This window comes from Sparassis crispa, assembly GCF_003851025.1.
Source record: "Sparassis crispa DNA, contig_000002F, whole genome shotgun sequence".
NCBI lineage: Eukaryota > Fungi > Basidiomycota > Agaricomycetes > Polyporales > Sparassidaceae > Sparassis > Sparassis crispa.
Window position 1 is genome coordinate 2122024 of NW_020939749.1, and position 21871 is coordinate 2143894.

Here is a 21871-nt window from a genome sequence, read left to right on the forward strand (position 1 = left end):
TTGCACACAGGCCACAGGCAGTAGTCCTGCAGGCGTCTCCGCGGTGGCCAGCGTCACGGCGGCAGGATGACTAAACGACGGAAATGGGTGCCGCGTTGTTGCCGGAAACGGATAAAACATATCGCCCAACTCTCTCCTCCAGACCGTCCTCTGGCAGTGCATATCGTCCCTTCTCCCACTCGTGCGCTGGTCTTTCCTATGAAAACCTGGCTCCGCCCTCTCCCCCTTTCCCTCTCATCGTCTCTACCCGCCGCAGCAGTACAACGTCGCCGTCCAACCCGGCGCTCCAGAACAAGAACAGCACAATAGATTCGGGCAAGTCGCGACAACGCCATTGTCCTCGTGTTATCCCCCGCTAACCCCTCAAAAAGGCGATAAGTACAGCGCATCCTGGTCACATTGTCTACGCCCTTCATGTTCTTCTTCGTCGCCCGGTTGCGACTTGCTACTGCTTTTGCCGTCTTCCTCTTTTCATCATTCAGTCGCGCGCGCCTCAACGAGCTTTGTCAGTTATCCGCCAACTCCCTCCCTTTCCTCACCGAGTGACACTCCTTTTGTATTCCAGTCGCTTCTTCAGTATCATACTGTGCCCCACCAGAAGAAATTTTGATTGAACAGCTCGACGTATCCTACTTCCAGGCCAACAACTCCATCTCCTTCAATGTCACCGCCGCCAGTGTCGTACGTCCTCGCATTGTGCTCGGCCTGTGCTCGTCGTTCACTGTCTTTCTCACTAGCTTCCCAACATCAGCGTCTCGGCCAATTTATACCTTAATGTTTATGGCATGCAGCCGCTCAACATCACCATCGACCTCTGCGGTCTTTTCGGCGGTGCCTTGTGCCCACTACCCCCGTACAACTTTTCAGGCACAGATTCGCTCGAGCTGCCTTCGTCTGTCAACATAGCGAAGGAGATTCCTGGAATCGCCTACGTCATACCCGATCTTGAGGCGTTTGCTCAGCTGACTCTGGTCGAAGTTGGCACAAACCAGGTCAAGGCTTGTGTGCAATGTACCCTGGCCAATGGCTGGTCTGCCCGTCAGTATGCTGTCGAGTGGACTACCGGTGCAATAGCCCTTCTTGCCCTGGCATCGGCAGTATGGCAATCGGTCATGCAACCCATCGCACTTGCACCAGCTCGTCTGCTTGACATACTCTATCTTTTCCAGAGCATTGCAGCTTCTGCACTATTGGGTCTAAATTATCCTTCCGTTTATACAGCCTACTCCCTCAATTTCTCTTGGGCGCTTGGTCTCTTTGCTCAGTCCCCGACATCTGGCATGCAAAACGCAATCAACAATATGCGTCGACTAACCGGAGGGAATGGCGCTGATGCATCCAGTAACGGTGCTGTGCCCCTGGTGAACCGCAAGTTGAGCCCATACAATGCTCCCGTGACACAGGCGTACCTCGCCTCTCAGTCTTTACTTGCGAAGGTTGCATCTTTGCAGCAGGTTGACCTCGCTAATGCAGCCAAACGAGCCGGCTTCGCAAAAATGGATGCGGACGCGATTTTGAAAGGGAGAGATGTAGCTGTGGTGACTCCGCAGTCATCAGATGTTTTGCAAGCAGGCATTCCTATCTATGCGAACTCCATCGGAATTGCCACTACCAATGCGTTCATGACGATCTTCTTCGTCGCACTCATCCTGACAGCAATTTTGCTGGTGGCGTTAGGCGCGGGATACGTGACGTGGCTCGCCCTGAGGCGTACGTTTTGGGGAAAGGACAAATTGGATTCGTGGCCGGGATTGAAGTCAGGGTATCTATGGTTTGCTCAAGCATGGGGCCTTCGGACAGCGTTGGTCACGTTCTTTCCCATAGCAATGTTCACTTTTTATCAGTGGACGTTGCATGACTCCTGGCTGTCCGTCCTTCTGTCTGTGATTTCCGTACTAATCGTCCTAGCATCCATCCTCATTCCATGTTTCTTCGTCTTGCGCCATTACCTGCCTACGTCATTCCCTGGTTCTTCATCCAACATGACAACTGCAATCTCATTATCGCCACTCACCGCACCATTCGTCTCTCGTCGCATATTCTATATCATCCCCATCCTGCTGGCCATATTCGTCAAAGCGCTCGTCGTTGGGTTCGCGTCATCCCACGGGCTCTTCCAAGCGATCTTCTTACTCGTCGTTGATGTGTTCCTTCTGGCCTCCCTCATTATCGCGAAGCCATTCCGTTCGCGACGCGCCGATATCCTCATGGGATTTCTCGCCGTTGTACGCGTCGTCTGCGGAGGGCTCTTGATTGCTTTTGCGGAGAGCATTCATTTGGCAGCAATTCCGCGAGTTGTCATTGGTATTGTCACTGCGGTGATTTTCTCTGTTACCGTCGTCATCATGTTTTTCAACATCCTGGTCAACATGGGAATATGGCGGTTGATCAGATTTCTCCTGCCATTCGGGCGAAGAAGTAGGAGAAAGGCAGGTGACACCGAATTGGCCAGTAGCGCAAGTGAGCATGACTCGGATGCGTCGGCGGAGAGAGACTCGGAGAAGGTCAAGGAGAAGGATTCAGGGAAGAGTTCCGAGAGAGATTTGGAAAAGTCAGGTTCATCGGGCAGCACTGTTGAGACACCGAGTTCTGAACGTTTCTTTCCTCGCCCAGGTAATCCCACCCCGCCCTCAAGTCGCCCACTCACGCCCATGAGCGCGAACAGCGAGCAGCCGAGTTTCTACTCGACCGGGACTGGGACAACCTTGGGTGAGCCTCTCCCGCGGAGATGGTCTTTCCAGTACTCGCGGCCACCGTCCGATTCGCAGTCCCCTTTATCTCTGTCATTCATGAATTCACGACATTCGGTGACATCTTCGCCATCCTCTCCTTCGTCGGGTCTGCCAGCAAGGTACAGCCGACATATTTCGTCGTCAGCGCCATCTCCTATAGAAGAGTATCCCATGCACGAGGACGAGCATCTCGATAGACCAATCAATGAAGTTTTGACAGTCGCATCTCTCTCTGGCTCATAGCATTCATTTGCGACCGGTCCTCTTCGCTATCTGCTTAGCTGGCAGCAGCGATCACTGACGCCAAGCCGTATCGTAATCATCATGCATATGCATCATCTATCTCATTCGCCGCATTCATACCAACGCATTGTCCTGTACGCATACTTACACTCGTTTGCTCTACCTACACGTTTGGATACGACCGGACCTCTACATAGATATTTTTATTGGTACTTCAATGTAGTGATATTAATAAGTTAGTCCGAAGACTCGGAAAAGAAACTCGGCGGGGATCTGAGAGAGTTGCTATATTGGGGGTGCCGGGGACAAGCCGGGGATGTCCGACTTTGTTGACTGCGACGTCGACGACGAAGCGTCTTCCACCGTACCATGTTACTTTCCTCTGCGCGTTCGGCAGTTCCTGCCCGTCTTGGCCAGCGAGCAGCCAGCTCTCTTGCCCTCAAATACTCAAACGCCGTCTTTTCTGCCGCGCTCTCTAAGTCGCCCCAGGTCATCAACAAGGTCCAGTCCGAGCTCAACACCATCTCCACCTCTATTAAGGAGGTTCCGGAGATCAGCACCTTCGTCACAAACCCCACTCTCTCCGCGAAGGACCGCCAGTCAGGGCTCGCTGCGCTGTACGCGCGTGCGGAGAGCGCCGGGGCGAAGAAGGAACCAGTTTCGGACATCACCAAAAACCTCTTCGTCGTGCTCTCGGAGAACGGCAGGCTGGGGGAGACGCAGGGCGTTATAGAGGGGTTCAACGAGCTGGTCGCAACCTACAAGGGCGAGTTGACGGTGACCATTACTTCCGCTGCACCATTACCGAGGGACGTACAAACACGCCTCGAGTCGACGCTCAAGCAGTCGCAGGCTGCACAGAAGGCGAAGTCCGTTAAGGTGATTAACAAGGTTTGTCTTCCGTACTTTCAATCCCTGTGTCTAAAGCTGATATCGCGTCCCAGATCAATCCCGGTGTGCTCGGTGGAATTGTTGTCGATTTCGGAGACAAGACTGTTGACCTGAGCGTCGCATCTCGCGTCAACAAGCTCAACAGCCTTCTGCAATGTCAGTCCTTCCCTACGCTGAACCTCTCATCTACTTATATTTTTGGCGCCCAACAGTGTCAGTATAGTGCCGAGCATAGGTTAGACGGGTCCGACACGTAGAAGTCGAGCTCCACAAATCCATCTAATATTATCGAAGAAATTGCGGAGCGCACCAGCTTGCTTTGCGATCCCGCCACTTTCTCCACGCATGATGCCAAATACTTTGCGTCGGCCATTCAGAGCAAACAACTAATGGATATATACATTTCTTAGAACAAGTCAACCACCCGGCGCCTTGGCGAGATCACAGCAATAACCTTACTCCCCGGATCAAGGAGATCCCCTCCATCAGTGACCACCATGTCATGAGTGCGCGCTATTTCAATTCGACCGCCGAGTAATTTCTCTATGTTCGTGGAGCCAAGTGCGAGTGCTTGCGCTTTGGAGATCTGTCCACCCGCTTCTATGGCAGCCTGCAGAAGCTCGCCATTAATCACCCAATGTAGTTTAGGGATATGCTCAACATGCACGTACCCAGCCGATGTCAAAGCGCGTATTACGTGCACTCCATGCTTCCTCGATACCAATGCCCACAGTGACATTATGCGACAACAACAGTGCGATCGAGCTTTGTGCGCTTAGAGGTCGTCCTGGTAGACTAATATTGGCTCAGTGGCTGGAACTGACTATAGCATAAGCAACAACGCACATTCTCAGACGTTCCCAAGTTGACGGGAATGGCCGTGAAGGAACTTGCAGAATGCCAACGTCTGCCGCTGCAATATCCTTTGCGAGAATGTGAGCCTCAACTGCTCCCGCAATGGTCATCTTAATCTTGCTGCCGAGCTTTTCCTCAACTTCCCTCTTCAGTAGGATCAGCGTCGCTATGACATCTGCGCTATCCGTGTCGACCACCAAGGTAACTTTGCCCTGTTGTCATCTCAATACCCACAACGAAAGTGAGGCGTAAAGATCTCCGCACCTCACTGACTTCTTTGAACCACAAGCCTGCATCTCCTTCTGCAGGCTCGAGTAATAGACGTCGAAGTGTAGCAATCTGGGTGCTCACACTTGGCGCTGAGCCGAAGTGCCTCACGGAAACATGCACGGCGTTTGTGGCTTGTATCACTGCACCTTCTTCCAGCTTGTGCAGTGCGCCAGTAGAGAAGGACGTGCTGATTCCGGCTAGGAAGTAGTAATGACTTGGTGCGGTGATCCCTGTCGTGACTCCCGCGCGGTAGGCGAGGCTGAAAGGTGGAAGTATATATGATTAGTCACTGGCACATAACATAATCAGCGGGAATAGACACTTACAGACTATCCCTCCCACCATATTGAAGTCCATCTACCGCACGAACAATAGCACCATCTCCGCCCAAGACTGGCGGAACCTTGTCCACAAGAGGGTCATAAACTACTCCGTCATTTGTGGACAATTCTGCCGATATCTCCTCCAGCCCGAGAGGTGATCCGTAAGTCACAAGTCCAGGTGAAACAGAACCTCCGTGCACATCGATGATCTCTGCTGCGGCCATCAGTGCAGGTGTCACACAGGACTCCCAAGCCCCCTGGCAAGTAATGGATCCGTTCTCCACGGCCACTACACCGATTTCTTCACCTTGCGCATTGTAAACCTCTTCCACATCCGTTCCGACGCGTGCAAACAACGTCTTCACACTTGTGAAAAGAACGTGGCTTGACGCCGCCTTCGTAGGTTCCAACGGGGGTAGACCTTCATACTTCACTGCGTCCCTTGCTTCCTGGTCGTAATTCGGGACCGTCGGCTTTAGTTGGAACTCCGCGGGTTTGTCAGTGATGTAGGGTGACTCTAACTGTGCGATACCGTCTATGAAGACCTGCTTAGGCGTTGCACCTAGTGCCAGGGGATGGCTGTCCCAAATGACCAGATCTAATGTAGGATGAGTCGCAGCATCTGCCCAACCTAAGTTTAAAACTTACCAGCGTCCCAACCTGGAGGGATCAGCCTTTGTTAGTACTGCAAGGGACGAGAACAGTTCAATGTCACCTTCTTTGGCATATCCAATACGGTGGCCCATGCCCATGATTTCAGCCGGAGTGCTCGTCACGGCGGCAATGGCCAAGTTCTCAGGTAAACCGTAGACGTATGCTTGCTGGGCCTCGTACAGGAGGAATCGCGAATTTAAGACAGGATGATCGCTCTACCAACACGACGTGAACACTGCCAACGGTTGTCCGAGCATGCACGCATACCTTCATGACGACGTTCAGACCATTTTGTGCGAGGATGCGAGGAGCAAACTCTGAGCCACGGTATGCCTCACGTTTGTACCTAGAAATGCAACCGTCAACCGGGTGCCGATATATCGTTCCAGTGATCTGTACTCACCTTGCATTTGTAGCAAACATGGCGACAGCTGGTGGATGTCCTTGCATAGAACAAGGTCAGATGCAGAGCTACTACAACAGTCGATTCCAGAACCTACCATACGCCTTCTTCAGTACGTCCGGCACCAAGTAGGCTTCATGCGCATGGTGGAAAGCGGAAATCGGGAAGCGAAATTCATTTGTCAACTATGAATAAGCTTCCATCGGAGACATAAATGCAACAGATGTAAGACCCAGATACTCACCCTGACAATGTCGTCCAAATCCACGGTTTCGTAGCAGTGGATTTGTACCTACATGCACGACTGAATACACGTCCATGAGATGTTCAAGACATTTAATCCGAACCTTGACTCTGCCGCGTAGCACGTCGACCAAAGCCTCCCACTGAAGGTCTTCTGGAAAAGGCTTGCCTGCTATTGCATTCCAATGGCCCGCGTGAACATTTGCGCAGTACTGATCTTGCGCGTCCCTTATTTCCTTCGCTTTGTTGTAACTGGAGGTAGCGATGTAGCTCATCCGGTAGAAGCAATTGGCTGAATGACACTCACGCCTCCCGGAAGGCCCATACAGTGTCCATGCGAGTGTTGCGGTATACTCTACCTATTGGGATTCCGTAATCAGACATAATGTTTATCAAGGCCAGATACCTGATCGTACTAGGATTCTCTCCTGAGGGTGTTTCCATGGTGAATAGAAACCGCGCCGAGAAAGAAAGTGCTACGTACCACATGCATGTCTAGTAGCAGGAATCAGCATTCTGCGAGACGCACAAAGTATGAATTGAAATTCACTTCATTTGACGCCACCTGGGATGTTCCTCAACACGCGCAGATGAAGCGTTGATACTGTAAGGATTTTCCAGAAGCATTGAAGTAGGCGAGCGTTCAGCTGTCTTTCGCAGCTTTATCGTGACACCCTGGCCGCCTGCGCATACATGAATAACACAGCAGCAGGGTTCACATCAGATGGGTTACCAATGGCATTGGCGGAGCCCGGCAGTACGAGAGCGGTCGTAACACCTCCAGATATCGAGAGTGCATAAGATTCATCGTGCGTGTTCAATCCGTCCAACGCCCGAAGCCAAGGGAGAACAGGCCCCTTGAGAGAGTTGTCGTCTCCACTTGCGCCATCCAGCTCTGGGCTTGATGCATCGCCAATGTGAGAATGCAGGTCAACGATCCTGTATATAATCGTATCAACCACCTTGGAACACATGTCAAAAGCAAGACCTACCCGGGAGTAACCCATGCACCTTCGACATTTATCGTCACGAGATCGACATTGTACTCCTGCAGGGTCGCACGGCCGACGTGACCAATACCCTTGATCAAGCCCTTGTCGAGAAGAATGTCCGCGTGAATGACCTCCGTGCCGTTATGGCCACCAGTCCAAATTTTCGCATTCTTCAGCAAAGTTGGCTTTGTCCCAGGCGCAAAGCGGTCAGATTCCTTGCGTTGGTAGAAGTTTGGAGAAGGGCCGGGAGACGCGTTGAGAGAACGACAGCGCGATAGCGCTAAAGCGGCATGCGGATGTGGCTTGGCGTCCGGAAAAACGGCGTGCAGATGCACGACCACAACCTGGGTCAAAGCCAGTACAAATATGAGGAAGAATAGACCCTTGTAGACGAGGCGCGCTCTGGCATCGGTGAGCGTCCTTGCGCCCGAAGTGGAGGGCGGTTGCATGGCTCCAAGAGCCTTCTCCATCGGAGAATAATCTAGGACAAAAAATGAGGGTGAGAGAGAAAAGAAGGGGAGAGAACTGCTCACGCTGAATCGTCGCTGCTCAGCGGCCGTGTACGGTGGTGGACCGTGGTGCTGCCCAGTGGTGCGCGCGTCCGAGGTCGCGTGATCGGCAACGCGAAGTGTAGTTGCCGTATTTGGCAAGGCAGAATTGAGCGTCCTTTCATGAGTGCTGACCTCCCTCAGCTACTTACATCCAGGTCCAGTAGAATAGCGTGAGACATGGCAGATACTTCGTCCTCTATGATGGATGCAGACGCAGGGCCGTCACAAGTCAATGGCCATCCAGGCTCGGACACTTTGCAGCAGCCTTCCTCCGCTTCCACTCGTCGCGATACGCAACCTCGTGCCTCCTCCTTACCCCCGTCTCTCAAGACTCCAGAAATACAGGTTGGGTACGTATACTCAACAAAGATGATGATGCACAGCTGTGTGCATGGCCACGAGGAACAACCAGAACGCATCTCCCGTATATTCGATATCCTCAAGGACGCGTCTTGTCTCACCAAAATGCGAAGGCTTCCGATCCGACCTGTTCTGAAAGAGGAAGCTCTCCTTGTGCACAGCGAAGCACTTTGGGACAAAGTCCAAGCCATTCATTGTGAGTTTCACCGGTCATCCTATTTTATGCGAGCTTCTGATGAATACTATGATCGTAGCGATGACCGAGCAGGACATCGTAGATTCTGCGGCGTACTACGACGAGCTTTCTCTTTATGTTCATCCAGCCACTCCGTACACCGCACGTCTCAGTGCCGGCGGTGTTATAGAAGCCGCACTGGCTGTTGCGCGGGGCGAAGTCAAGAAAACATTCGCCATCGTTCGGCCTCCAGGACACCATGCCGAACCAGACGAACATATGGGTTTCTGTTTCTTTAACAACGTATCGATAGCCACGAAGGTTGTACAAGTCAGCACATCGATCAAGAAAATTATGATCTTGGACTGGTGCATTTCTTCCGTATCTTCATTATCATATTTACTGAAGCTCCTGTAGGGATATCCATCATGGTCCGTTCTACCGTGTTATGCATTCCATAACCTTCCTGATTGAACATAGGAAACGGCACCCAGCGCACATTTTATGATGACCCATCAGTTCTTTACGTCTCCCTCCATCGGTACGAAGGAGGTTACTTCTATCCCAATGGTCCCTTTGGGAGCATGATATCCTGTGGCCAAGGCCCAGGAATCGGCTAGTATGTTATCTCTCATACGTTCTTTAGGCATTGCGTGATGTTATCCCAGTTCTGTGAATATTCCCTGGCCAGAGAAGGGAATGGGTGATGCAGATTACATTCTCGCATTTCAAAAGGTTGTCATGCCTATTGCGGTGGAATTCGCGCCTGAACTGGTTATTAGTACGTGCCGGCTTTATTTCTGATGGCCGGTGTTGACGTTGGACGCAGTCTCTGCAGGCTTTGATGCTGCAGAAGGGGATACTTTGGGAGAATGCCATGTTACACCTACGGGCTACGCTCACATGACACACATGCTGTCGTCACTCGCCAATGGCAGATTGGTTGTTGCATTAGAGGTGTGTATATCACATCTTGAAGCGATACATCTTTGCAATTACGATGCGTATCAGGGCGGATATTGCCTAGATGCAATCTCGAAGTCAGCGTTGGCAGTAACGAAGGTGATTCTCGGTGAAGTTCCCCCTCAGCTGGAGCCTATGGTGGCTTCAGAAGCCGCGACCGAAACCATTTGGCAAGTCGCTGTAGAGCAGAGCAAATATTGGAAGAATGTCGATCCCAAAGCTTGCGAGCCGCTAGAAGGTCCGTGTCCCTCTGCAAGCAGTTGTCTCTATTTCTTATGATCTCTGGCAATGCAGAAATGGAGCCGATTACTTTCTCGATACCCGGTAACCTACGTCTTCCTATCTGCTCTCATTGCAGTCGGCCAACTATGTTCTGCACAAATGTCTCTTACAGAGCTGCTCAAAGCACACCGTCAGGATTATCTTTTCAAGGAACACGGCATGGTAGAGGTTCCCTTAATGTCTCAAGCCCTCATAGATCGATTCAGTGCACAAGTTTCCTGCACGTGAGACCCATTGCACCCGCATTTTTACCGTCCTAGTCTCATCTCCAGATAGAACCGATATCATGGACAACGACACCCTTGTAGTGTTTGTCCACGAGTTGTGAGCTTCCCGTGAATCCTATATGTACTTGTTCAGTTGACTAATGCAATAGCTCTGGCATTACAGCGGCAACCTGCGAGTGGAGCTCGACTCTGTCGTACATTGCAACTTGCAACTGGAGCATTCCTACCTAGTCTGTATAATTTGCGGACGTCGCTGTGTTGCATGCACATGCTGACGTGCACTACAGGTCGACTTCTCGAAGGAACTTATCAATTGGGTCACGGACGCTGATTACGCTTTGCTTGATGTGAACGTCTTCCCAAAACCCTTCCCAAAGACTAGGGTAATGTTTCATGACCGGTTTTTATCCCGTTTTGTCTTTATGACTTCTGTCTCTAGAGCAGACATCAGGACAACTACGCAGGAGAAGTCATGACCTATCTGTGGGACAATTATATTCAGTACGTGAGGAGTATCTCTTAAACTAGTCTATCCGTAACTTTGTCTCGTACAGGCTCACAAGTGCTCGTCGTGTTGTCCTGATCGGTCATGGACCAGGGTGTGAAGCTCTGATGGAGCTCATGCGCCAGCGATGTACGTCTCGCTCACGCCCCACTTTGCAGACATCGTGAGGTCTTATGGCCGTCCTTAGCCGTCCAGGTTATGAAATGCGTCTATGCTGTCGTCCAAGTTGTGGGCAACCACCATGTTCCTGTAACCCCGGGAGATATCAGCAGTCTACGCCAATGGTATTATCAGGTACATTTTGCGTGACATTCGTTCCGAACACCACTTGCATACTTTTTGCAGAATTCACTGGTAGTCATTCCAAACAGTCACACCGAGTTTCGTGACAAGAAATTCCTCCGAAAACACGGGAATGTGCTCCGAACTGGTGCGCCCACCTTGCCTCCTTGAAAGTGCAATGTGCCAAGTTCTTTACTCTCAGATGAAACCAAGGCTATCAAACTTATTATCAAGGCTTTACCTTTGATACGGGATTTCGTTGGGAAGAAACTGCCACCTTCTAAGTCGGTTAACGCTGTGAATCAAGTTGTGGCCGCATGAATCATCTACTACAATATATCACATCCTATCCTGCTTTGCTTGCTTGTAACTGTCAATGTTTTCGTGAGTTTGTTGTGGTTATAGAATATTGACGATACCTCGGCGAGGAGAGACGATCCCCACGATTTTACTGAATCCCAGCAAGTCTCCACCGTGCGTCGCAACGAGGTCGCTATCCAGACCGGCAGCCTCAAACCCAAGAAGCTTCTCAAGGTTGACCGACACCAGTGCAATTGCATCCGCCCTTGATACTGCACCTCCGCTCTCTAGAGCGACCTGGAAGCATACAGCTGAGTGACCAGTTCAGATTCAGTGGTCTCGTGAATTGCTCACCCAGGAGGCGTCGAATCGGGTATTCCTGACCATCCAGCTCTCCGTAACTCTGAGGCCGAGTCACATTGTGAGCGAGGACAGATATGGCATTGGTCTCTGCTAATGGTGGATCTGGCGTACTGCAACGTTGTCAGCCAGAAACCACAGACAGTCATGGGCGGCCAGACTCGCATCCTCCTTCTTTCCCAACGGGAGGGGAACGGCCGAGTGGGCGTAATAAGTGTTTGCATCACTAATCTCTTTGGCGAGTAGGAGCGCCGACGTTCTCCTCCACTTGCACTTTCAGTTGAATGAGAGAAGCCATAGCATTAGCGCTGTAGAATTCAATGACCAGTGGTATCTCCCCCTACTTTGCATATAAAAGAATAGAGGCGAATCAGAAGGGTGACCCCACCTCAGTGACTTTTTCAACCCATTTTCCAAGTAGTCCTTCAGGCTCTGACAGAAGAAGTTTCCTCACTTGCGTGCTGACACTGGGGATAGAAGCACCATAATGGACGCTCACATGCAAAGTAGCAACGTCCTGAATCAGAGCCCCATCCTCTAACTTGTGCTTAGAACCAGGAAGAAAAGCGGTGCTTAGGCCAGCTAAAAAAAAGAGGATTGGGAGCAGTCACTGCGGAGGCGATTCCAGCTCGATAGGCTATCCTGGAAGTAAAGTAATGATGAGGGTCCCCTGGCAATCACTTGCCCTTGAGGTCACTTACAGTGCATCCCGAGTTCCAAATTGCAGGCCATCGACGGCTTGAATAAAATATATCTCCTCCGAGGATTTTTGGGACGTCCTCTGTCAATGGGTCGTAGACCAGACCGTCAACTGTAGACGATTCCGCTCTCTTCTAAGCTGAGTGATGATCCAAAGGATACTAATCCAGCGGAGATAGAACCCATTCTGTCCTCACATCGGCAATGAGACGAGCGCAGGAAGCTGCAGCGCCATAGCAAACCATCCTGCCATCCTGTATCACTGCCGCGCCATCAGTAATCTGAGCACTTAACATCTGTTGAATAATTCCTCCTTTTTTGACAAATACACTGCTGACATTGGTGAAGACCACTGTTCGGGCTTTCGAATGCTCCAGCTCCAGAGGAGGTTTGCCATCGTACTTCAGAGTCTCCGTCACTTCCTTATCGAAGTCTGGTGTGTCTGCAGCTAGAACAACTTGAGAGTAACATGAGGGCACAGTGTTACGGTATGACGCATGAACACCATCTAAACCGAGTCACATACTATGACTGTGCGGATCGACGATTCTGGAGAAGGCGTAAGGCTCATGCCACTTCAAGCTTCAAAGCTTCAAGTTCGGCACACTGGAGAAAGCCATGCTCTCTTAGCAATGTACTGTAGCATCGACGACGGTTATATCGATGTAAGCCAAGGGGCATGCACCGGCAGATTCCGAGACACAGGGTAGGGGGAGGGGGGGCCTCCGAGGTCTCACGAATATAAGTTGTGGTGAGCACAGTCCTTTAAGCTTTAATTGTTTTCATTACTCTAACACCAACATCTCAAATCTTTAGCTGTTACCCTCGAGTCCCACGGGCGAGCCATCTACCTATCAGCTGGACGGTCCTGATCTAGCGTTGCGGGCTCAACCTACCGGTTGGATATTCCTATTGATCCTAAGCTTCTACCTGAGAGCGAAGAGGATTTGGACATTGACATAGCAACCCAGCACTCGACGGAGCCAGTAAACTCGGAATCCCATGAGGAGACGTTCTGCTGGTGTCAAGGTCCTGAATCGGGGGAGGCAGTACATCTGGCTGTAAGCAATGGGTGTGTTGACTTATCATTATTTTTCGTTGTTGCATCTCACGTCCGCATTATCTTGCTGTCAGTACCACTTTGAATGTGTCGACCTCCTGGAGCCACCGAAAGGCCCATGGTTTTGCACGGATGAATGCCATGCAAAATATCAGAAATCTCATGCGCACAAGAAAAGGAGAACAAGGTATTGATCAGTGTGTAGTTACAGAGCTGTATCGATAGTATATGCATCGAAAAACCTTTGTCTCTACTCTCCACGCGAAAACATACAGAGACCTTCTATATATGGACCGTGGGAAATTCACACGGGGGGGTCTCAAGGGTGCTTAACCGGATTTTCTGACCCTGTGTTAAATCCGATTTGTGTATGCCCCTTGGTGTAAGCACTTAAGGAGCTCTGATCAACGTGACCGACTTCCTTGAAGACGCCTTTGACGAAGATCCGGTCGCGCTCCAATACCTCAAACTAGGCGGCCGCGGCGTGCTGTGATTTTGGATACACAGCTTTTCTCTGGCTCGCGTTGTTGCTTTCCCAACACCACCTCCGAGTCCATGTCCAGACTTGACACTGGCACGCAGCCATCTGCAGCGGCACCCAATCCGCCAGTGGTGCAGCCAGGTTTCGGCCAGAATATCATCATAAGTCCGAGACAGGTGTCTATCTCATCTCTACTGGTATTCCGTTACTGACTGTTCTCGCAGCGAAGTAACCCTATCTTAGAATGCATCAGGCATATAGGAAAAGAGTTTGGCGAAATTCCCGCTGACTATCAAGTGGGAAGGACGACAGGTGTTCTCTTCTTGAGGTATGTAGGCAGCGTATTAGTATCGGTCTGTTTCACATGTCTCGGGACATCTCAGTCTGCGCTACCATCGTCTTCATCCCGAGTACATCTACACTCGCATCGAAGGTCTTGGACACTTTTACAATTTGAGAATCCTGTTGATTTTATGTGATGTCGTACGTACAATCCTGTTGTGAGCTCTCTCACATAACGTGCTGATGTGTTCTTAGAGCGAACATCAAGAGCCTATCCGTGAACTCACCAAGGTCTGCACACACTTTTTGTTCGTTACTCGTATGCATTCGTTGACGTGGCATTGTGTCAGACTTGCCTCATCAATAACATCACAGTCCTAGTAGCATGGAAGTACGGTTTGCCTTGGGTTCCAACTGAAAGCATCTCACTCTGCAGTCACAGTGCCGAAGAAGCAGGATACTACCTCTCAACCTTCAAGCAATTCGAGCATAAGCCTCCAGATCTGATCAAGGAACGCGTCGACAAGGACTATCACTCGATGCTTCGCACGACGCTCACTAGTATCAGCAAGGTCAACAAAACGGACGTCGAGACACTGCGCACGTCGCTAGGAGTAAGTGTTCCTTCCAGTATCCAATGAGATTGCTCGAAGTGACGATATCTCGCGTTATAGAGCGTCGCAGACATAGCGAGGGCCACGTCCGAGCAGCTCCAAAATCTTCCTGGATTTGGACAAGTGAAAGCGAAGCGAGTGAAGGACGCATTCGAGAAGCCCTTCCGCAACAGCGCTATGACCACACTGCCATCCCAGTTCCAACAATACAGTCGAGCGGGCGGACTCGACGAATCAAACCCTCAGCAATCCACAACGCGCGGATCAGCATCGCAATCGGAGTTGAGCACCTCCACCAGGAAACCTCGAGAACCTAGTCCGGTCTGGGATATAGAACTTGATCTCAACGACTCGACTCCGACCCCCGAGACAGGTCCTCCCCTGAGTTCTTCAGCACCTCTCGTTTCGTCGTCTAATAACGCAAGACCGGAGTGTAGCAGACGTCCTGTGAGTCCTGTATGGGACATCGAACTCGATTTGAATGGTTCCGGGGAAAAATGATGCAATGGCACGGCAAGGGCAAGAGCAAGAGCAAGAGCGAATTATTGAAGAAGCGGACGTCTCTTCTCACAGGCCCCTTCATCCTTGTGGATCTCAACAACTTGCCTCAATTCGTGCTGCAAGGTCTCGGATTATTGCTGTTTTCAGTAGGACTGTTGCAGCGGCAAATACACACAAATTCCCACCATTCCTACCCCAAACTTTGATCTGCGATATCTCTCGAACAGCTGGGCCGTTTTCCTTGATTTTTGCACAGTTGGACTCCTCTCATCGACGTGCAGGGCTGGGTAGCGAAAAACTATGATATCTTGGCATTTAGTATTCTTTCTGTCCAGGGCCCTCGTGCAAGCTCAGAACGGACACCATGAGGTTTGCAATGTTCTGACTGCTTCGGAAATTGGTCGAGATGATGGTTGGACATGCAGGGTAGGGCTAGGTATATGGGTCAAAGGTGCATTGTGAGGTTTTGTTGTTGAGTGCACAGTTCTCTGACTGCACTGTCAGTGCAAGGTCGCAGTTTGTTTGTCGATGTGATTCTGTTGCTCTGGAGTGCATCTGCTATATGCCTGTATTCATTCTCAAGGTATCCTGACATGTCCCAGTGTGCAAGGAAGCTGTTATTGCCGCCATGAGCCATATGAGTGAGCATGATGGTTGGGCATCTATTCTTTACCATTTGACAGCCACTATCCATGTTCTGTTGTGTTCCTGTGATGGAGAAGTACATGAAGAAACATCTGTTCTACAAGGGGATGATTGAACCTACTGAGAGTTCGAGAGATGACACTTCACTGTTGAAGTATCTGGGGCTGAATTCTGTCTCTCACCTCTCCTTTCCTACTCAATCAAAGTCCTTCACCAATTCCTGATGGTTTTGCATCAACATGTGCATCACAGATACTGTTCGGGGAGGCAGATAGCCCTACCAACCACCATATGCAATTGAGTGACACCAGACAAAATCTGTTTATATTTTATACATGGCTCTGAGCACTTACAATGACACTCGAGATATGCAAGTATTGGGAGGATTGACCTAGTGAATCGAGAGATATTCAAGTTCGAAGTCCTGACATAGAATGCATTGGCATGTGCATGTTTAGCTGTGGCAGCAACTGAACACAAACTGCAAAAACCATATAGAACATCAATTTAACAAGATAGAATGTAGCTGTTGACATAAACTGGCAGGATAAACTAAGGAGTGACACAAAGGCACAGGGGTAGCACAGTAAAGCGGTGAACACAAAGAGAAATCATCAAACTTCATGCAAAACACATACCGAGCCCCCCATGCTACCCACCCAAATATATCCTTGCCATCCTGACCCCTCCTCGACGCCTCTATCCCGCGCAAATCGAGGTATGAGCAGCGGAGGGGGCCAAAATGTGCGAACTTGACATAGCGGGAAATAGTTAGGTTTTTTGGTACCCAGCCCCGCACATCGATGAGAGGAGTCCAGCCGTCCAAGAATCAAGGAAAACGCCCAGCCGTTCGAGAGATATCGCAGGTCAAAGTTGGGTAGGAATGGCGCGAATTTGTGTGTGTTTACCGCCGCGACAGTCCTACTGAAAACAGCAACAAGTCCCAGGATGCCAAACCTAGTTTGCACACCAGAGCGGAGCAATTTCGAGGACATGGAAGCGTCAGAACGGAATGCACTGTACCACGTACGCACTTCGCACATTCGATAGCAAACCAAGTAAGGGATAACTACAAAGAGAAGGATAAGGTACCGATAGACGAACGTACAGTAGCTCAAATAGAAAGTGTATAAGGATGTAACTACTTTGATGTAAAGTAGCCGTCCAAGTTTCGCTGCTTAGCAGTGGAACGAAGGCCGGCGATACGCTGATAATGTAGGCGGATGGCAAGTTGCTGCAAGGCCGCTTTGGCGCGAGAGCGATCCAGGTGGGCTGCGCGAGTGTCCACTGATAAAATTCCATGATTAGAATCGGTTGGAGAAGCGAAGATGGGCGACAAACGTACCGATTTTCCCGTGAAGACCCTCCAGCAGAATCCTAATTTGCTCCAACGGTTGCTTCTCCTTCCCGTTTCCCTTCGTCTTGGCGTCGTCGAGGCTATCCTCAAATTTCATAGACACAGACTCCTTCTGTGCTACCTGTTTCTCCTCCGCGACGTACAAGTCGACACTCGTCAGCACTTTGCTCAGTATATCAACGTGGCAGGCAAGGTCCTCATAGAAGTCTTCATTATCCGAACTGCCCTGGATGTCGAATAAACCTTCGGACCCTGATGGTGGCGAAAGGAGCTCAATAAGCGGAGCAAGGGCGGGGAGGTGTGAGTACGACTCCTGGAAGGTTATTAGTTCTATGCGCACACACATCGCACACGTACGCGACTCACGATCGGTGGAATACCAGAATCCAGCAACAAGGAGTACGCGACCCATCTTGCTATACGATTCGTATAAGGGGAACCGCCGATGACGAGGGAGAAAATATGCGCTTTGTTGACTGGGGTCAATGTCTTCGCGAAATCCACAATTTTAGCGCAGATGTTTCTCTCCTAATCAGCACGTCAGAGTGACGTTGCGGACAGTTCAACACTTTTGACTCACAATAGCAGATGGTGCTTCGCTAACAGCCGCAATGGCATGGGCGAGATATTCAATAGCAACCGCAATATCTCTCTTCAACTGAGCTGACGCTGATGCATCTAAGCCAATGAGCAGCAGAGACAAAATAAAATCTGGGACGTCGTTGGGGGACAATGCTCTTTGCCTGGATCAAGGGTCAGGAAAGACTCCAAAAGTCATTACGATATGTAACTTACTGAGCAAATGTTGTAATCAGAGACACTAGACGATCGAGGCGTTCGGGCCTCAACGTGGTATCAACCGTAGAGGACTGGACGTTTGTTGAAAGATTCCATCCCTGAGCTTCCAGAGCATCCGGCTTGGCGCCTAGGTATGAAAGGGCGCTAACAACTAAGGAGAAAGGACAACCGGTAGAAAAATCAGGCTCTCTGTCTAAAGCGCATAGACGGAGTAACGCAAGATGCGAAGATCGAGCGAGAGATGCATTCGATACAGCTAGCAGAAGATAAAAGTGATGAGTAGATAACCACGCAAAGACGATGAATAGAGACAACACACCAATTTGGAATAACCATGGCAGGAGGTACGAAAGGACTTGTCGCCCTAAAAGGGACAAAACGCCGGAGTTTATAGCAGCAGTCAACTGTTGCGCATCTAATTAATCTTTGTCAGCCCTTCCCGCCACCCTTATGTAAAGGAGGGGGAGATACACACCACCACTATCGACAAAACGCCGCAACAAGAAGATGATGGGATGACCATTGCTAGCCAGACCTGAAGGAAGGGAAGGAAGAGCGCTTTCCACTTGCATGTCGTCGTCTGCCTTCCCACCTGGCGAGTCTTCGGGACTTTCCCAGAGAGGTACACCAACCACACGCTGCTTCTTCTTACCCTTCGTGATAGTATAGTTGTTCTTGCGATCGTTGGCCAGGATCTTGCCTACTGCTTTACCGCCCTTCGCGCCTAGAATCTTCTCGCAATCCGCCTCCTCCAAATCTTCGTCTGCACTCTCGGTCTCACCTTCTGCCTTGGCCGCGGCGTCGGCAGGCACAGGGCTTGACGACTTCAGGGTGAGACCTCGTGCACCCTGCTGCACGACCTGCATCGCCGCGTCCTCATCCGCCCAGGCAGGGTCAGCATCCGATTCTTCCTCTGCATCCATCTCCAGCCTCATCTCCAGCTTTGACTGTGACGGGGACGAAGCCGCGGCTTCAGCAGCAAGTAAGGCCTTCGACCCATTCCCGCGTTTGTCAGCTAGTCGCTTTTCCTTCAATAGTTGCTCTAATGGATCGACTGCTCTCCGTGGTTTGCGAACAGAATGGGCGGCCGGCGTCAATGGAGACTTTGACACAGCAGGTTTTGGTCCAAGGAATTTGCGACGGAGGTTGTATCGCGCTGATTGACGCTGTGGTTGGGGGGAGCTGTCTAGGTTTGAGAGAGGTGAGGAGGACAGGCTGGGCATTCGACTACTGACCACACTGTAAGATGTTAGAGCCACACAACTGAGGGCTTGCCGAGACTTACGCTTTCCCTTTGCCCCTAATGTTCGTCATCAGTTGGAGAAAGCCGTCATCTTCGTCACTGCTGCTCTCCAAGTCTTTGAACTCCAAAGGTACATCCTGATCAAAACTTTCATCATCTCTCGCTTCCGCTTGGGCCCTGATGTCGGCTACGATCTGCGCTGTTTTAGTCTCCATACTCAGGGCCACAGGAGTGGGAGGCCGTGGGGGTAGATCTAGAGGCGGAGGTGAAATAGAAAGATAATCTGCAGAAATAGGTGCGGGAGGGGCAGATGCAGCTGCTGGCAAAGTCGCAGGTAAGACACCCGCATCGGATGTTGGTGCTTCCCAGTGCGATGAGGACAATGTGGACCGAGAACTTCGCAGATGCAAGAGCGTGCTGACTTCTGCCTCGGAGCGCGGAGTGACAGAGCCCTTAGTTAGCTCAACAGTGGGTAGAGGTACAGAATCTGCCATGGCGACGTCGGGATCCGTCTGCATCTCTGGTTCGGTGAAGTGAGTGAAGTGATCCTCCGGCGGGAACTGCTCTAAGATGGGCTCGGCGGGCACCGCTTCCTGTCTCCACTTGTGAACGCTCTCCTTCACCTCCTGCGGATTTTTCACCGCAGCCTTTGGCACACATAGCTCCTGTTCGTCCGACTGACTGCTCGGTATCAACTCCTCGACGTCTGCATCGTTACCCGAGCTCGGTGCATCTGGCATGGGTTCCGGAGACGATAGACGCGCCTTCTTGAAAGGTGAAGACTTCCTGTGGGATTCGACTCTGCCACGGAATGAGGGGACATTGTCCTTGGGTGCCAGGGGTCGGGCGGGAGGAGACGCGACTGCGCTGCGCGAGGAAGGCGGTTGCCGCGAAACATAAACAGGCTCCTGAGCAGGCTCGTCTTCGGAGTCATCATGTTTGCGCTTCACCGGGGGTTTTGTCTTGGACATCGTGAGCCGCTGACGACGTTGAGGTCGTGCTGGAGCTTCCGAAGATGACAAAAACACGGAACGCGGTCTGAGTATTCTGACAGGAGCAGGTACGGAGTGCACGTTATGCGAGTTGGTTTTCGATTCTGACACGGAGTCACTGGAGATGGTAATGTGTGAGCGTGAAGTACTGGCGGCGGGGCCAGCTGAAATAGAGGCGGAATCTGAGGAGATAACGATCGGCTTGTCTACGTGACCTCGATCCGAGGAATTGGAAACAACGATGACTTCACGGCCACCACGCATGGGAGCAGTGGCCTTTGAAGTAGCCTTGCCTGTGGGTCTAGGTAGGCTTTCCCTGGGTCGGAATCCCTTAGACGGACCTGACTGCGAAGAAGTGGGGGTTGATGTTGTGAAGAGAGAGGCGACGACCTCATGAAGCTTGCGCTGAGAAGGATCGCCAGACTTCCTGCGGCCATTTTGTCTTGAATTTTTGGACATCGTGCTGTCGTTGAGCGGAAGACGCGAGCGTGACTCGCTGTCACAGTCGCGAACATAACGCGTCCCGGTACCTCGGACATCAGTAGCACACAGGTGGACCCCGCTCACTGCCACTATGGACACAGCCGCACGTTGCTGAGAATAATATACAGCACACGCTGCCGTCTACTGCAAGAAATCTGTGCTACATTCATGACATGCCAATCCACCATGCCCAACGACAGCACATCATATACTCCGTATGTTGTCTTCCGTCGTTTCACCAGGTCATCACTCACACCGAGTCCGTCCAGCTGGATGCCCTCGTCTATCAGCTACACACCCTTTCCTTCCTCCTTTCGCCATCCATTTGGGCCTACCTCTGTCGTGTTTCTTCCCAGTTCCAATTCTCACGACCTCGGACACTCGATTCCAGCCGTACGCTCCGCTTCTGGTACTTGGTCATCGTGTTCTTCAACATCGGGAGCGTATGGTCGCATGCGGCGCAGGGTGCAGCCCACGGGAGATCAGTTATCCTCGACTTCGTCGGCCTGGGTACGCCTCGTTGCGCCTTCTATTTAAAACCGTGATGCTAATTATCTGCCTCCTTAGCGTACACTCCATCCAAGGCGCATCTGCTTTTCCTCGACTTCCTCATCATATTCCTCAACATGTTACTTGTCACAATCGCTTTCGAGACGTCGCTGTCATCAGCTATGCCGCCCAACACCCCCGACCCTCTTCTACCTTCAATCACAACGTCGCCAATGCCACTCCTGGAGGAAACCCCGAAAAATGTGGACACACCATACGTGATTAATATCCGTCTGTCTACATTATTTTACCGCCTCAGGTATCCCCCTCCCCCCCCTCCTCCGCACGATTCTTCCACAGAAGACTTGCTTCCACTCCCTATCACTACATCGTGGCAGACAAGATCTGCTCTGGGGCTACTATCACGCGCGAGGCAGGCAAGAACCCAAATCCGCGACGCCGCTATCGCGCGAGCTCGTCCCGCGGATACAGAGGCAGGTAGCAGTACAGTGGAGGAGAATGTGAGAACCCCCGGTGGAATCGACACAGACAGTGGTACATGATTGGTCATGACTCATAGCATTAACTTATCCGCTTTCCCTACTATTGCGTCGGG

The 21871-nt window shown here is 51.1% G+C and overlaps 8 protein-coding genes across 8 annotated transcripts; 5 read left to right on the top strand and 3 right to left on the bottom strand.

The window, feature by feature from the left end:
- Positions 1 to 414: 414 nt before the first annotated feature.
- SCP_0307000 (TRP-domain-containing protein) lies at positions 415 to 2975 on the top strand (the record flags this gene model as incomplete). Its single annotated transcript, XM_027756089.1, has 4 exons — positions 415 to 505; positions 566 to 681; positions 738 to 2556; positions 2614 to 2975. 4 exons carry the CDS (start codon positions 415 to 417, stop codon positions 2973 to 2975), a joined length of 2388 nt encoding a protein of 795 aa, XP_027611890.1.
- Positions 2976 to 3344: 369 nt separating this feature from the next.
- Positions 3345 to 4089, top strand: SCP_0307010 (ATP synthase subunit 5, mitochondrial; the record flags this gene model as incomplete). The annotated part of the gene is made up of 3 exons (XM_027756090.1): positions 3345 to 3866; positions 3920 to 4022; positions 4079 to 4089. 3 exons carry the CDS (start codon positions 3345 to 3347, stop codon positions 4087 to 4089), a joined length of 636 nt encoding a protein of 211 aa, XP_027611891.1.
- Positions 4090 to 4272: 183 nt separating this feature from the next.
- On the bottom strand, positions 4273 to 8076 carry SCP_0307020 (hypothetical protein; the record flags this gene model as incomplete). Its single annotated transcript, XM_027756091.1, has 18 exons — positions 4273 to 4476; positions 4538 to 4661; positions 4713 to 4933; positions 4986 to 5250; positions 5318 to 5912; positions 5963 to 5974; positions 6030 to 6183; positions 6236 to 6314; positions 6372 to 6411; positions 6469 to 6556; positions 6616 to 6663; positions 6719 to 6866; positions 6922 to 6973; positions 7031 to 7042; positions 7099 to 7109; positions 7165 to 7297; positions 7348 to 7553; positions 7607 to 8076. 18 exons carry the CDS (start codon positions 8074 to 8076, stop codon positions 4273 to 4275), a joined length of 2862 nt encoding a protein of 953 aa, XP_027611892.1.
- Positions 8077 to 8355: 279 nt separating this feature from the next.
- Positions 8356 to 11272, top strand: SCP_0307030 (Histone deacetylase clr3; the record flags this gene model as incomplete). Its single annotated transcript, XM_027756092.1, has 17 exons — positions 8356 to 8713; positions 8772 to 9060; positions 9110 to 9123; positions 9173 to 9311; positions 9361 to 9473; positions 9522 to 9649; positions 9704 to 9893; positions 9950 to 9979; positions 10050 to 10161; positions 10214 to 10261; positions 10328 to 10394; positions 10452 to 10547; positions 10604 to 10665; positions 10719 to 10798; positions 10857 to 10963; positions 11015 to 11099; positions 11154 to 11272. The coding sequence occupies 17 exons, from the start codon at positions 8356 to 8358 to the stop codon at positions 11270 to 11272; spliced, it is 2037 nt and encodes a 678-aa protein (XP_027611893.1).
- A 78-nt stretch (positions 11273 to 11350) lies between these two features.
- On the bottom strand, positions 11351 to 11638 carry SCP_0307040 (hypothetical protein; the record flags this gene model as incomplete). The annotated part of the gene is made up of 2 exons (XM_027756093.1): positions 11351 to 11548; positions 11606 to 11638. 2 exons carry the CDS (start codon positions 11636 to 11638, stop codon positions 11351 to 11353), a joined length of 231 nt encoding a protein of 76 aa, XP_027611894.1.
- A 2287-nt stretch (positions 11639 to 13925) lies between these two features.
- Positions 13926 to 15198, top strand: SCP_0307050 (Mating-type switching protein; the record flags this gene model as incomplete). The annotated part of the gene is made up of 8 exons (XM_027756094.1): positions 13926 to 14027; positions 14076 to 14179; positions 14235 to 14334; positions 14389 to 14424; positions 14484 to 14524; positions 14576 to 14747; positions 14808 to 15120; positions 15185 to 15198. The coding sequence occupies 8 exons, from the start codon at positions 13926 to 13928 to the stop codon at positions 15196 to 15198; spliced, it is 882 nt and encodes a 293-aa protein (XP_027611895.1).
- A 1836-nt stretch (positions 15199 to 17034) lies between these two features.
- Positions 17035 to 20742, bottom strand: SCP_0307060 (hypothetical protein; the record flags this gene model as incomplete). Its single annotated transcript, XM_027756095.1, has 8 exons — positions 17035 to 17180; positions 17239 to 17563; positions 17617 to 17778; positions 17831 to 17993; positions 18046 to 18304; positions 18368 to 18463; positions 18524 to 19278; positions 19334 to 20742. 8 exons carry the CDS (start codon positions 20740 to 20742, stop codon positions 17035 to 17037), a joined length of 3315 nt encoding a protein of 1104 aa, XP_027611896.1.
- Positions 20743 to 20939: 197 nt separating this feature from the next.
- SCP_0307070 (hypothetical protein) lies at positions 20940 to 21818 on the top strand (the record flags this gene model as incomplete). Its single annotated transcript, XM_027756096.1, has 3 exons — positions 20940 to 20981; positions 21036 to 21276; positions 21334 to 21818. 3 exons carry the CDS (start codon positions 20940 to 20942, stop codon positions 21816 to 21818), a joined length of 768 nt encoding a protein of 255 aa, XP_027611897.1.
- Positions 21819 to 21871: the final 53 nt, after the last annotated feature.